Genomic DNA, 14471 nt, shown 5'->3' with positions numbered 1-14471 from the left:
CAAGTTTTGAGGAATGCAAGATGTCGGAAAGAGGCTGTAATTGATCTGTTCTTCTGCTCCCAGTGAAATGATATGCAAACCGCTTTCTGCTTTCTTGTTTCTTCCATTGAAATAATGCATTGGCAGCTCATTAATTTCTCCCTTCCAGACCTCACATTTCTCCTTCCCTCTTAGTCCTTAACCTTTACCTTTCCCTTGTGTGGGAAATAGGGGCTGTTTGACGTCACCCCATTTCCCAGTTGGCTCTCCTGAATGTTGGTGGGAAGTAAAATGTTCCAGAATTGAGGAAGGTGGACTTTGGGGTGACCCAGATCTGAGCTTATAGCTGTGGGACTTTTGATACATAACTTTAAATTCTTTCACCTTCTGTGTTCCTGCCTGTAAAATGGGGATATTATGGGGTGGAAGGGAGAACCTATGGTGAAGATTAAATGAGAGAAGGCATGAATGTCCATGTCCTAGCGCCTAATGGGAAGTTCTCCATGGGGAGCTAGTGTGGTTGCTCACTGGGACCAGACAGGGGCTGGGTTATTATAAGGTACGAGGGAGGGGTAGAGACTGTGGAAAAGCAAGTATGTCAGCTCTAGCTGCCTGTCACCATGTAGGACTGGGTATCACAGGGTTATCCAGTTTAATAAGAGAAGGTGGAGATTTGGCCTTTTTTCAGTGCAATTCTTTTATTTTTATATATTGCCAATTTGTTTGAATCGAAGTCTGCCATCTGATTTTGCCAGTTTGCAGCTTCTCGTAAGCACTCATCAAAAGGTAGCTACTGGTGTTTTATTTTAGATCCTCGGTCCTTCACCCGCAATCTTGAAATTCAAAAGAACTTGAAAAAGTTTTTGTAACTGATGAGGCAGCAGAACTTGACCTGAAGGGAGAAAAGGCTACAGTCGTGATTGTTGTCTTGTTGGCATTTATCCTTTGTAGGGTTACCTGTGCATCTGCTTTACAACAGAAATATCAATGTGCTTGCTTAGCAGGGGCTCTGCCAGGGTTGTTTCAAAATATAAAATATAGGCAGTACATTACCTTTCTAAAATTGGAAAAATTCTGAATTTGGAAACACATATGCACCTGAATTTCAGACCTGTATTATCCTGTGATTCTTATTAGAATACATCTTCAGCTGGCGGTGGTGGAGAATCTAGGCATTGTTCCCAGGTCTGCAACCTCCATCAGCCTCTCCACTGAGGTCCCCCTGAGCACTGGTCTAGGAGTCGGGACCCCCTGGTGTTTGTTTTCATGAAACTTCAGGCAGCTCCCTCTGCACCCAAGGCCTCAGTCTCTGCATCTGAACCAGAATTTTATGATTTCTGAAAATTTCATTTGGTCAGCTTTATCTCTCTCTCCCCCTACACCCAAATAAAAGAGATTAAGAACTGGCACTCTCTTGCCTTCTCCTGCTCATAGGGTTGGGGAAAGAATACTTTAACATAATAGGATTTTTTTACTCTGGTTGGTAGGAATAAATCTACAGCTGCTGTTTTATTGGAAATCCCAGCTGAAAATAAAAATGGTGCAATTCAATCTCAGATTTAGCTGGTTACTTACTTTTCACTGAGTCCCCAGGGCTGTGCAGTTGCTGAGTTTGTGTTGGCAGTGGGTGCTCAGTGGGATTTAAAGGGCCAAGCAAATGTGTCCTGACTCCCTCTTACCACTAGGTGCAAGTTTTTCCAGCCTGGAGGAGTGGAGTGGGGCTTATGGCCAGCTCATCCCACTTCTGGTATTCAGTGGGAGCTTGGTGGGGTGGCAGTGGGTTGATTCTGTGTCTTCCACCTTGGCTGATGTAAGTGTTTTGGGTTTCTGTTGCAGGCTGACGGAGCCAGTGCAGCTGGAAGGAAAAGCACTGCGAGCAGGTACACTCCTTGTGCACCCCGCCCCCCCCAACCCCGCTTGTCCACCCCTCCACTCAGATCTTCGTGACTAACAGCTGCCGCTCTCTGGTCCTCACCTTACCCCTGAAAGGATGGATGGTCCAGGCTAGCCCTCCTTCATTAGAGGTATCCAGACTCCCCCAGAGAGTGTGAGGTCATGGAAAACATTTTCCATGTGGGTACCTGGGACCAGAATCCAAGGATGGTTCATTCCTGAACCGGCCATTGGCTGCTCAAGTTGAGAACTTAAGAATGAAGCATAAGACTAGGCAGAAAGACCTAGGCTGGAATCACAGCTGGGCTGCTGCATGGCGAACTCCTGGGCAGCCAGTCCCATCCTTGTCTGGAATTCATTGGCCTATGTGCTAGTGTCGTGTGCTCATGTCTCTGAACCAGTCACGCCAAAGCAGGGGATGGGATACTCTGACTAGTTGGGGGTGGGAGGGTCTGTCCTCACCCTCAAGGATAGCTGGAGAGGGGAGAGGGGTGGTACCCAAAGAAGAAGTGGACCATTTTTAGCAAAGAAGGGAGAAAGCGATACCAGATAGGTCCAAGCTGTTTACATCATGACAGGTAGCACAGGTAGGTACTTGGTGATGTCAGCACCCATGCTGCGGCTGCTGTTGCTGCTGTTCTGTTGGGTAGAGCAAGGCTGGAATGGCCACATGACCTTTATTTGGGGCTTTGAAGGCAGAAAGAAAGTAAGGGACAGACAAGAGATGGCTCCCCAGAGCACATACATAAAGTCTAGAATCGATCCTAGGGTCACCTGTTAGAGCTGAGGGTCAGACTATGAATGCCAAGCAGAAGAATTTGACTGGGAGCCTACGGAACACTAGTTCTTTAAAATGTTAATAGAGTTTGTTTGTGAGAAAAAAAGGATTCTTTCTGTAGCCAGATAAGTTCAGAGGACGGTGGGTTAAACAAAATTAAAAAGGTTTATTTGCTGTGGGACTTTCCAGATTTTTAAATATGGTAATATGTGTGCTTGAGAAGAGAGAGAGAGAGAGAGAGAGAGAATCATGTTTCTCAGACTTCTTAACCATGGGACCCTTTTATTGAAGTTCCTTGCATTGAGCAAGTGTTCCTTGGAATGTACTTTGAGAAACCATGGAGAGATATTGACATTCTCTGAGCAGGAGAGTACTGTGCTGAGCTTGGTGTTTCAGGAATACCACCCTGGCGTCCATTTGTTGGGTGGATTGGAGACTAGTGGAACAGAGGCCATGATACCAGGCCGGAGGTCTATGGAATCCAGAGACCTGTGTTGTGTGGCAAATATTTTATGCTTTGCAGGCCGTATGATCTCTGTGGCAGTTTCTCAGCTCTGCCAGTATAATGCTGAAGTAGCCATGGTGATACATAAATATGCCCATAAATGGCTACAGTTTGTCAACCTCCAGTCTACACTGACTCCTGCCCGAGAGCCTCTGCAACTGCTGTTCCTTGTGCCTGGAATGTTCTTTCTCTGATGAGTGCCCTTTCATCTTTCTGATCGGAGTCAGTTCTACCCTCAGGGAAGCTTTCCCTGACCCCCTGTATCAAGGGACCTGCGCCCCAGTCTGTGGTGTGTGGCCTTCATAGCTCTTTAATTATTTCGTTTTTATTATTCGTGATTTCATTCCCTTCCCTGTGTTCCTTTTTTTCTGTCTCTCTCAGAGTGCCAGCTCCATAGGCAGGGAACATGTCTGTCTTATTCACTGCCATGGCCTGGCCCCTAGCAGGCTCTCAGTATGTGTTTATGGGATGGGGACACTAGGTGAGATGGAAGAAGACGTGGGAGTGATGTAGGGACAGGGAGTGTAGAGAGGAACAGGTAGACAGAGACGGTGCACTTGGGCCTGTGGTCATGGCGGGTGGCGCATGTAGCCAGCAGCTGCCCAGCGTTTTGTGTTTCTCTCCTGGGCCCCTAGGAGTGGGATTTGTGTGTGAACAGTGTATGAGGCTGTGGCCTATGGGGCCGTGACAGTCCTGATACTGGTGCCTGGAAGTGTTTCTTGGATTGGTATGTCAGGACTGGAAGGGGCCTTGAGTTGGTCTAGACCACCGTCTCATTGTGCAGAGGGGAGATTGAGGCCTTTGGGAGGAAGGGCCCTGCTCAGGGGCATATGATGAGTCAGTGGCCGTGTTGGGCCTTGAACCTGTCAAAGCTGGTGCCTTCTCCATTCCTCAGTGCTGTGCCCAAGTGAGGGTCTAGACAGCCTCTCCCATGTCCCTCCCACTTTCACTAAGCACCTGCTCTGGTAGTGCCGTGTGCTATGAACTCAGATGGATTAGATGCTGATTTATCCACACTAGTAGATGTTCGAGTGTCTCCTGCGTGGCAGGCACTATTCAAAGCACTGGGTGAATGAAGAGACAAAGCACCACCCACCCCTCGTCAGTCGGGTGGGAATGTGGTCTACCCTCACTTTCTAATGTATGAATCTCTCCTACACGATCATCTCTGCCTGGTGATTGTAACCAGAGAAGAACAGGCGGGTTTTCCCATGGTGGCTGCCTGAAGGTCTGAATTGAGGATTATCCCCAAAGGCTGTGGTCAGTGGAAGAATGCTGAGATTGATTAGAGATGCCTGCCCAGTCAGAGGAGGGGGAGAGTAGCAAGTGACACACGGATTTGCTCTCCCTGCTGTCTAGGCTTTCCGTCACACATACTCAGTGACTGAGCCCGTGTTCCTACCATGGCACCGGAATATATACCAGGAAGGGCCACCCAAACCTGGGGTCGTGTATGGCTTAAGGTGTAAAAACAAGACTTTCTAATAGCAATGACTACCATTTGGTCAACAATTCCTTGTCAGGCTCTGAGCTAAGTGATTGATGTGTATTAATTTATTAATTTTTCTTTTTGTTGAGACAGGGTCTCATTCTGTTGCTCAGGCTGGAGTGCAGTGGTGCAGTCTCTGCTCACTGCATCCTGTACCTCTTGGGCTCAAGCAATCCTTCCATCTCAGCCTCCCGAGTAGCTGGGACTACAGGCAGGCAGCGCCACCCCTGGCTAATTTTGGCATTTCTTTTGTAGAGCTGGGGTTTCACCATGTTACCCAGGCTGGTCTCATACTCCTGAGCTCAAGCGATCCACCCATCTCGGCCTCCCAAAGTGCTGGGATTACAGATGTGAGCCACCATGCCCAGCCTTCATTTAGTTCTATGTAATCTTTATAACAACCTCATGGAGAGAGATACTCTTACTATTCCCACTTTACAGACAAGGAAGCTGAGGCACAGACAGGTTTACAGACCCAAGGCTGCCTAGGTGGAGGTAGGCAGTAGAGCCAGGATGTCTACCCGAGTCTTCTGTGATGCGTGCACTTACCCCCACACCCTCCTGCTTCTCAGTGGGAAGGGATCAGTTAACGTGTATTACTGGAGCCTGCTTGGGGCTGGGGACTGTGCTGTAGGTTGGGGTCCTATCAAGAAGGCGGGACTCTGGAGGAGCTCACTGGCGAGTTTATATTGATTCTGTGATGAAAACTAATCCTTTGAATGACCAACACACTGTTACTTATATAGTGACTTGATGTTCAGTCTGAGAAGTGAATTATACATTAAACGTTAGGAGAACATTGTTGGGCTGGGCGCAGTGGCTCACGCCTGTAATCCCAGCACTTTGGGAGGTCGAGGCGGGTGGATCACTTGAGAGGTCAGGAGTTCGAGACTAGCCTGGCCAACGTGGCGAAATCCCATCTCAACTAAAAACAAATACAAAAATTAGCTGCGCATGGTGGCGTGTGCCTGTAATCCTTGCTACTCAGGAGGCTGAGGCAGAAGAATCATTTGAACCTAGGAGGTGGAGGTTGCAGTGAGCCGAGATCATGCCACTGCATTCCTGCCTGGGCAACAGAGTGAGACTCTGTCTCAAAAAGAAAAAAAAAAAAGAGAGAGAGAGAACATTGTCGGTGTGGCGGCCTTAGCTGACACCCCTGGTGACCTGACCATGGCCAGGTGGGATTTAGATGGGTGGACACTTTGTAGAACATCAGAGCTCATGTGATCCCTGCTTCAGATGGAGAAATGAAGGCGCTAAGGTTCCCCAAAGTCAGAATTAGGCTAGCCAGCTCTGGGCGGAATGACCTTGAAGGACCCCCAGCCCTCTAACGTGGGCCCTCACCCCCAGCTCTGCTGTGGCACAGTCTGCTACCACGCCAGGGTCCGCTTTCATCCCAGCGCCTTCCTCTTGGCCTGGAACACATAATGCTATTTCTCCAGAGGGCCTCTGGCTAAACCCCAAAGTCAACAGCACGGGCTGCTAAGGAATTAGTGTTAAATTGAGGGGGACAAGGAGAGGTGGTGTTTCTGATCTTAAGAAACAACTGAATGCGGTTTGGTTTACTTCCCTGTAACCCAGCCTGGGTTGATTTTACAAGACCAGTGATCCCAGCACTTGAGGTTAATGTCGACCTGGTGTGCAGGTTACAACTCACGTAGCACAACTCCAGCCAAACCCCACTTATTCTAAGGGTCGGGTGTTGGGCGGGGGCGGTGGTGGGGATTTAACTTTGGAAAATTCTGAAGGAAGTGCAGTTTGTATAATCAAGTAAATATAGTTACAGACTTGGTGTAATAAAGAATTACATTTTTTTTTCTTTTGTCAGCTGCAGATTTTCAGAGCTGGAAGGACTGTAAAAAATCTAATCCAACCCTTTGATTTTGGAGATAAGGAAACCTGGGCTGGAAGAGGTTAAAGGACTCATTATTTTGCTGTAGGTCCTAGTTGCCCCACAAGTGAACAGGATCTTGTAGACAAGGAGACTAGGAAGGAGAATATAAAAAAAATCAAATCTCATTCATTCATTCCACAAATATTTACTGAGTGTCTACTGAGTGCTTGGCACTGACCTGGGTGCTGGAGACACAGCAGTGAGTGAAAGAGACAGAAATCCCTGCCCTTGTAGAGCTGATGTTGTTGTGGGAGTGGAGCAGCTGTAATCAATATGTAAAATACATGCTTGTTAGGTAGTAGCATGTGCTGTGAGAGGGAAGCAGAGGAGATCGGGAGAGTGTGAGACAATGTTGCCGCTTTAATTTGAGCGTTCACGGAAGGTGAGTCATGAACAAGGACCTGAAAGAGTTGCAGGGGCAGACCAAGCAGTCATTTGGGGGAAGTGCATTCCAGGCAGAGAACAACAGGTGCAAAGACCCTGGAGCCGGAGCGGCAGCAGGGAGGCCTGTGTGGCCACGGAGGCTTCTGGAGACCGTTGTCAGGACTTTGGCCATTCCCCTGTGTGAGATCAGGAGCCACTGGGGAGTTTGAACAGAGCAGTGGCATGATAGGGTTTGGTTTTAAAAGGATCATTCTGGCTGCCAGGAGGAGAATAAGCAGCAGGGGATAAGATGTGATGATAGGTGTTCCCAAGGGTTCACGACAGACAGGACCTTAGACAAGAGGCTTAGAGCTGAGTTTCTGAAGGGCTGTATTTTTTTCAGGTCTGAGGACTTTAGTTCAGCAAAGGATATGTGTAGCCTGCATCCAAAAATGCACAGCCTCCTGCTTGGTTCTGGGATGGCCCCAGAGTGGAGCAGCTGTACTCCCGTGGTCCTCATTCTCCATGCCCCCCAGCACCCCTGGCCTGGTCTGTCAAGCATCTTTCTTGCCATCTCTTCAGCCCTGCTAAGGGCCAAGTGGCCTAGGGCAGAATGGAAGAGCCCAGACTGCCTGGATTCAGATTCTGGCACTGTCCACTGCCTGGTTGTATGACCCTGGGCTCATTACCTAACCTTCCTGCATTTTGGTTTCCTCATCTGTAAACTGGGGATTATATCAGTACCTCCTTCGTAGTGTGGTCAATGAAGATTAGGTGTAATAATATATATACCCTTACTACAATGCCTAGTTCAAAGTAGGTGTTCAATTTTATTACTACTGTGGTGGATTCTGGTTCCTAGGAGTGGGCTGGCAATTGATTCCTCATAGAGCCTGGACATTGGAGAGGGGCTGGAGGGAAGGATGACGGTGATGGAGCTCATATTTGTTGAAGGCCTACCATGATCCACATATGTGTCTTGTGTCTCATTTGATCTTCCTAGCAGCCCTTTGAGATAGTGATTGGCATCCTTCTTGCTCAAGAAGAATTGAGGACAAGACTTGTCCAGAGTCACTCAGATGGTAAAATGGCTTTCAATGTAGCTAAGTCTTGTTCTTTAATTAAGCCAAGATTTTTCACTGGTGTACCATTTTATCTGATAGCCACATGTGAGTGACTGTATAATTATTTATATCTTCTTCTTGAGTGTTTTGGTTTTCAGCAGTACAATAAAAGTAGCCCTAAACACCGTGATTTCATTTGCACAAAATTTCACAGCAATACAGATTGAGTATTCCTAATCCAGAAATCCAAAATGCTCCAAAATCCGAAACTTTTTGAGCACCTACATGCTGTGCAAAGAAAATGCTTATTGGAGCGTTTCAGATTTCTGGGTTTTGGATTGGGGATGTCGAACTGGTAAATATCATGAAAATATTCCAAAAACTGAAAAAAAAATTAAAAATCCAGGGACTTCCAGTCTTGAGTGTTTCAGATGAGAGATATTCAACCTGTAGTCAGCCCAGTGCTAGTTAATGAAGAGTATGGTATTAGCAGAATGAATTATTTGAGAACTGGGTATGTTTTGGGAGGGTATGTTTCTTCATCTTAACTCTAGATTTATGTTCCTGTTACTGGAGCTCAGATTTGATTTCTAGAAATGTATTTCCAGAAATATTTTTACCCTACGAAAATTCGGGCAGTTTGTCCACAAAAATCCTAAACTGCAGGTTAAATGGGGGCTCATGGACTTATTCCAAGGGGGCCAGTTGCTTTTTTGGTGGGCAGAGTTCACTCTGCTTAATTAGTTACCGTTCAACCTAGGCTCTGTAAATAAGGCAGATTCTTGAAAATTCATATGCAGTCTTAGGTTTCTCCTCTGGAGACAGCCACAGAAATGCAGACCACAATTCACGTCCATCAAAATCCTTAATTTGTTTGTGCCAAAGGGCACTTGAACTTGGGGTGGTCCAGCAAAGGGACTTGATGGGAGTCTCTGAGGAACTCAGTCCTCCCACCCAGCACAGGCCCCCCACTTACACTCCTTGAGCAAAGTAGGAAAGTTCTTCTTGTGAACCTGCGGCTGTTAGTTCAGAGTGTTCAGGGTCTTGCCTTGTCCTGCAGCTCAATGTTGAGAATGCTAAGTAGGAGGACCTGACCTAGTTGCTTCTTGGGGCCTTCAATAACAGAGGCCCTTGATCTGAGAAGGCAACCCAGGAAATTTCCATGACCTCACCGTCTGCCTGGCTCTGCTTACAGAAGAGAACGTGCCCACCCTTGGTGTGAGCACCCTCCAGACTCCATGCGGAGTGTGCTGGTTTACAGTGTCGGGACACCTCAAACCCGCCTTCTTGATCACTCCTGCCTGCCCGTCCTGCAGTGGACTTGGCTGCACTGTGGGTCTCCCATCTCTCCTCCTCACTGCTGCATGGAGGGTGGCCTTGCCTTCTACTCCTTTTGTTTTCATAGGGACTAAAAATTCCTCCTCTACTTCCATTTATAAGTACCCCTCTGATGACCTGTGAGCTCATCTTTTTAATAGTTAACCTAACTTTTCACATTTTATTTGGTGTGCTTAGTAGGGGTGGGAGAAAAGAACTAATACGTATGAGTTCCTATTAGGTATGTGACACCTGGCATCCATCCATCCTTTAATCTTCTTCTTCTTTTTTTTTTTTTTTTTTTTGAGATGAAGTCTAACTCTTGTCCTCCAGCAACTGGAGTGCAATGGCACAATCTCTGCCTCCCAGGTTCAAATGATTCTCTAGCCTTAGCCTCCCGAGTAGCTGGGATTACTGTCGCCTGTCACCATGCCCAGCTAATTTTTGTATTTTTAGTAGAGATGGAGTTTCACCATGTTGACCAGGCTGGTTTCGAACTCCTGACCTCAAGTGATCCACCCACCTTGGCCTCCCAAAGAGCTAGGATTACAGGCATGAGCTACCACGCCTGGCCCCATCCTTTAATCTTCTAAAGCACCCTTAGTGGTAAGTATAACAACTCTGATTGGCACATGAGGAAGGAGAGGTGTGGACAGGTTAGAGCCCCTAGCAATGAGCCCTGCATCTGCTGTGTCATTCCAAGCACCTTGTAAGGACTGGATCATGTAGTTAAAAGAGTCTTGTGTGTGTCCAAGGGCAGCATGCCTCCAGGCAGTGAGCAAATCAGGGCTGAGTTCTCACCCTGGGATGTTGGGGAAACAGCTGGTTGGTTGTCACCCCCCCAGTCCTAGAGACTGCAGGGTGGAGGGGAGGAGGACATTTGTGATGCCAGGAGTGGAGCAGTAGCAAAGCTATGTCAGTGATAGTACCATGGAGTGATAGCAAAGCTACGTCAGCAGCTGGGCAGCACTGGGCATCAGCTGGCGACGTGGGCAGGAAGGTGGAGGGTTGCAGTCCTGCTGGGGGGCTTCCTTATCCTTTCATTCCTAGGAGAAGATGGCCAGAGGAGTTGGACCTCAGAGAATAACGGAGTAGTTGCTAAGTTGGCCTTGGCACGAAGTAATGGTGAACAGAAGGAGTGTGTTTATCCTCTGTTTAGACGTCCAGTGTGAGGGCTCAGGGATGACCTTGCTCCTTAGTGGTTGAGCTTCCTGCCTTCTGGGGTCTGCATGGGACCTCATGTGTGCAGGATAGTCTTTGCAGAATGGCAGGTCTCTGCAGGACAGTGAGCATGGGCCCCTCATTGGCCTCCACTCCCCACCTGCCTGTTGGGGAGATTCTATCTGGGAGACACAGAGACATGGCCCCTCAGAGGACAGTGCACATTGCTAATGGATCAGAATTGCACCATTGCTAGACCCGCTGGAAAATGAAGACAGTGTGTCTATTTAAAATGCCATTAACACCGCTTCTTCTTAACAGCCTGGGCAACCTTCCACATGCCACAGCACCCTCGAAAGACGTTCCCAACTGTAACTGTGGAACCCCAGCCTGCTAAATTTCAGAGTTTGCCACTTGACAAGATTGCCCAAGACTCTTGCTTTCCCCCTCCCTAGGTTTAAATTAACCAGGGAATTTACTGTTAATATTTAAATCATATACTGTCTTTGTGAACTCCAATGTTACCCAATGTTGTGGCTGACTGACACCGTACAATGAAGAAAATTAAGTGCCTAAGAATTATCTTCAGCTAATGATATATTTATGCATTGTAGGTTACTTTGCATTTCTACACTATTAAAAGTTGTTTTATAGGTTAATAGTTTTAATCTATTAATCTAATCTTTTCTACTTGACTATTAAAATATATCAGGGATACATGACAGAAATGGAAGTACAGAGAATTTTGAGGGTTATTAAGGAGTAGGTGATGGTGTGAGGATTTGAAACTTAGGTGAAATAGCACCAGGCATGGGCCTCGCTCCTGGCATTTGTGGACACTGTGGTTCTACCCCACGTTCTCTCTCAGCAATCCCAGGCTAGTGATGAAGCTATGACCTTTTCCCCACTGTGGCTTCTCTCCTTGTCACTAAAAGCTGGAGACTCTTTGTATCTGAAGGACGTGTTTGAGCACAGCAGCATTTGACAACACATCAGGGAGAAAGAGAGGCAGGCAGCGAGCACAGAGCCCAGGCACTTTTCTCTGTGGAAGAGGTGGGACCCCTCATTCCTTTCCTTTAATTCATGTCAGTGTTACTTTTGGCATCTACCATATGCCCAGTTCTGTATGGATGCTCAGAAAACATCAGAAAACAAGGGAATGTGTTCCCTGTGTCTTAGGCCTTCTGGCATTTCATCATGTATGTGTTTATTCATTCAATGGTGTTTTTATTATTTTTCTCTTGAGAAAACAAAAATTATCCAAATGGTTAAAAGCCTGGACTTTGGAGTCAGACAGACCTGGCAGAATTCTGCTTGTGTCACTAGGAAGCAGGGAGACTGTGAAAAAGTCACTCTGTGTCTGCAATCCTCGGCTTTCTTACCTAGAAAACAAAAGATACCCCTATCAGGCATTAGGCAGAAGGATGGCATGGTATACGTGTGGGGCCTGGAATGCCGCCCCCTGCAGGTCATAAGCACTCAGTACACCACAGCTGCCCTTGGCATCGCTCTCCGTGTTATTTGTGCCATGTGGATCATCACCGTCCTCACCAGCATCACCTCCACCCTGCATGCTGGTGTTTTTCGTCTGGTCGTTTTCTGTTTGTCATTCAGCAGACCTTAGCTGACACCTGCCAGAGGACCAGGCACAAGGCTACAAAAAGCAGTGGGAGAGCCCTGGCCTCTGGAAGTCTTCCAGAACCACATGGAATTAATTAGAGGGCAGATTTGGAGTTGGGAGCAGGAGCCAGTTAGAAGCAGAGAGGAGCATTTCCAGAACCGCTGGTGGGAGAATGAAGGCTCCTGAATTGTTAGTGGAGACAGCTACCCTATCCCTTAGGGCCTGAGTCTGTGCTGATTGGTGGTCATGATGGCGACCCTGCACTTATCAGGGTGTTACCAGGCTGCTGTATCTTGGCATTTCAGAAAGTGAGAAGTGTGTGTTACATTTTAGGAAATTTTCAACAGTTCATCGGAAAGGATAAAGATACAACTTTGACACTCAAGAAATAAGCTTCACCTGTTCAGAAAATTGGCTTCTGTGAAACATCTCCAACCTATGTTACAATGAGGGCCAAATGAATGAGTTATTCTTCAGTTCTGAATATTCACAGAAGCAGCACAATCATCGACAGTTATGGTGATGTTGATGGATTGATCACAGAAAAGTCTTGCCTGGATCAGAGGCTACAGATGCCTCCAGCGCCATGCTGACACTGACCTTTCCTGGGCTTGATCCTTGGTTCACTTGGTAAACAGCCTCTTACTGACCATCACCCATGTGCCAGCCACTGCTCTGAGTATCATGAACCAAGAAGACAAAATCTTGTCCTCTAGCTCATGTTCTAGTTGAGGAATAGACAGTAAAGTGGACGGATAGGTAACAGAGAACATTGAGTGGGTCAATACTGGGGAACCATAAGTGAGTTTCAGCCAGGGAGTGACAAGACCTTAGCTGCTGTGTCTAATGTAGATTCCAGGGCAGTGTACAGAGGGCAGGGAGACGGCTTATGAGATGTTTACAAGACAGGAGAAAGGGGAAGTTGGTTTGAACTGGAGTGGTGGTCATGGCATGGTAAGGAGTGGTCAGATTCTGGACATACTTTGAGATGGAGTTGGCAGGGTTTGCTAGTATTTCACAGTGGAGAGTGACAGAGGGGAAGAGGCAAGGATAGTTGTAGAGTCTGGGCAGGAGGAGCTGGAAGGATGGAATTACTGTTAGCGGAAGTGGAGGCGATGGCGGTTATTTGATTGTGTTGTCTTGGATTGCAGAGTTTAGCCGGAAGAGTGCTGGGCTAGAAGGCAGAATTGTTTTCCTGTCTTGAGGGAAGAGATACAGCGGCAGGGTTTTGGACCTGTTAAATACGAGGTGCCTGTTAGGCATCCAGATGGAGTTGTCAAGTAGCTGGGGGTTTATGCAGGTCTGGAGTTCGGCGGGGGCAGTTCAAGCTGGAGATACAATTTGGGATTCGCCACCATGTAGTTAATATTTAAAACTAAGAATGTAGCTGGGCATGGTGGCATGGGCATATACGGTCCCAGCTACTCAGAAGGCTGAGGTGGGAGGGCCACTTGAGCCCAGGAGTTCAAGACCAGCCTGGGCAATATAGAGAGACTCCGTCTCTTAAAAAAAAATAAAATTAAAAAAGATAAATATGAAATAAAAGTATAAGTCTCCATGAGATCACTTGGGAAGTGAGTGTGGAAGTTCAAACACCACATGTTCTCGCTCATAAGTGGGTGTTGAACAATGAGAACACATGGACACAGGGAGGGGCACATCACACACCGGAGTCTGTTGGGGGATGGGGAGCTAGGGGAGGGATAGCATGGGGTGGGGAGCTAGGGGAGGGATAGCAGGGGATGGGGGGCTAAGAGAGGGATAACATTAGGAGAAATACCTAATGTAGATGATGGGGTGATGGATGCAGCAAACCACCATGGCACGTGTATACCTAAGTAACAAACCTGCACATTCTGCACATGTACCCCAGACCTTAAAGTATAATAAAAAAAAAAATACAAGAGGTTCTAGAACTGTTCTTTAGGGGATATCAACTTGTAAGAGCTGGAATGATGAAGAGGATTCAGCACAAGAGACAAGAATGTCCAGAAAGCCAGAGGTCTACCAGGCGATCACAGAGCCAAGTGAGCAACCAGCTGGATGGAGGAGAGGGGGGCTGTGCTAGAGGCTGCTGCTAGAGGCAGAGTCCAACAGGGACTGAGAGGGGACCACTGGATTGAACAGCTTGGCAGCCACTGGCAGCCTTGAAAAGAGACGCCGTGGTGGAGTAGTGGAGGGAACAGCCTATTGGACTTAACAGGGATTACCAAGGAGTGGCCTGCTGATATCAGCAAATAGATAAGAATCATTCGCACTCACAGAGTCAGTGTTGGCAAATGGGTAGAGTTGGAGGACTTGGTCAGTGGGCAGAGTCACGTCTGGATGTGCGTTGATTCATTTAACATCCGATGCAGGCCTGGAGAGTGTATTTAAGCTCAGCTGGAGAGCAGTTAACCTTCATTCC

The 14471-nt window shown here is 47.4% G+C and overlaps 1 protein-coding gene across 14 annotated transcripts in view; it reads left to right on the top strand.

Annotated features, from left to right (window-relative positions):
* Positions 1-14471, top strand: part of ZNF618 (zinc finger protein 618) — a 176194-nt gene that overhangs the window by 92485 nt on the left and 69238 nt on the right. For all 14 annotated transcript variants that reach the window (XM_021672172.2, XM_021672171.2, XM_064378699.1 and 11 more), the window contains exon 2: positions 1816-1859. In XM_021672172.2, the coding sequence (XP_021527847.1) occupies positions 1816-1859 (44 nt within the window). The remainder of the gene's footprint in view (positions 1-1815; positions 1860-14471) is intronic.

Source organism: Aotus nancymaae, unplaced genomic scaffold, assembly GCF_030222135.1.
Source record: "Aotus nancymaae isolate 86718 unplaced genomic scaffold, 86718_ANA_hifiasm-v0.15.2.pri h1tg000003l, whole genome shotgun sequence".
Lineage (NCBI taxonomy): Eukaryota > Metazoa > Chordata > Mammalia > Primates > Aotidae > Aotus > Aotus nancymaae.
This window is presented reverse-complemented; position numbering and strand designations above follow the sequence as displayed.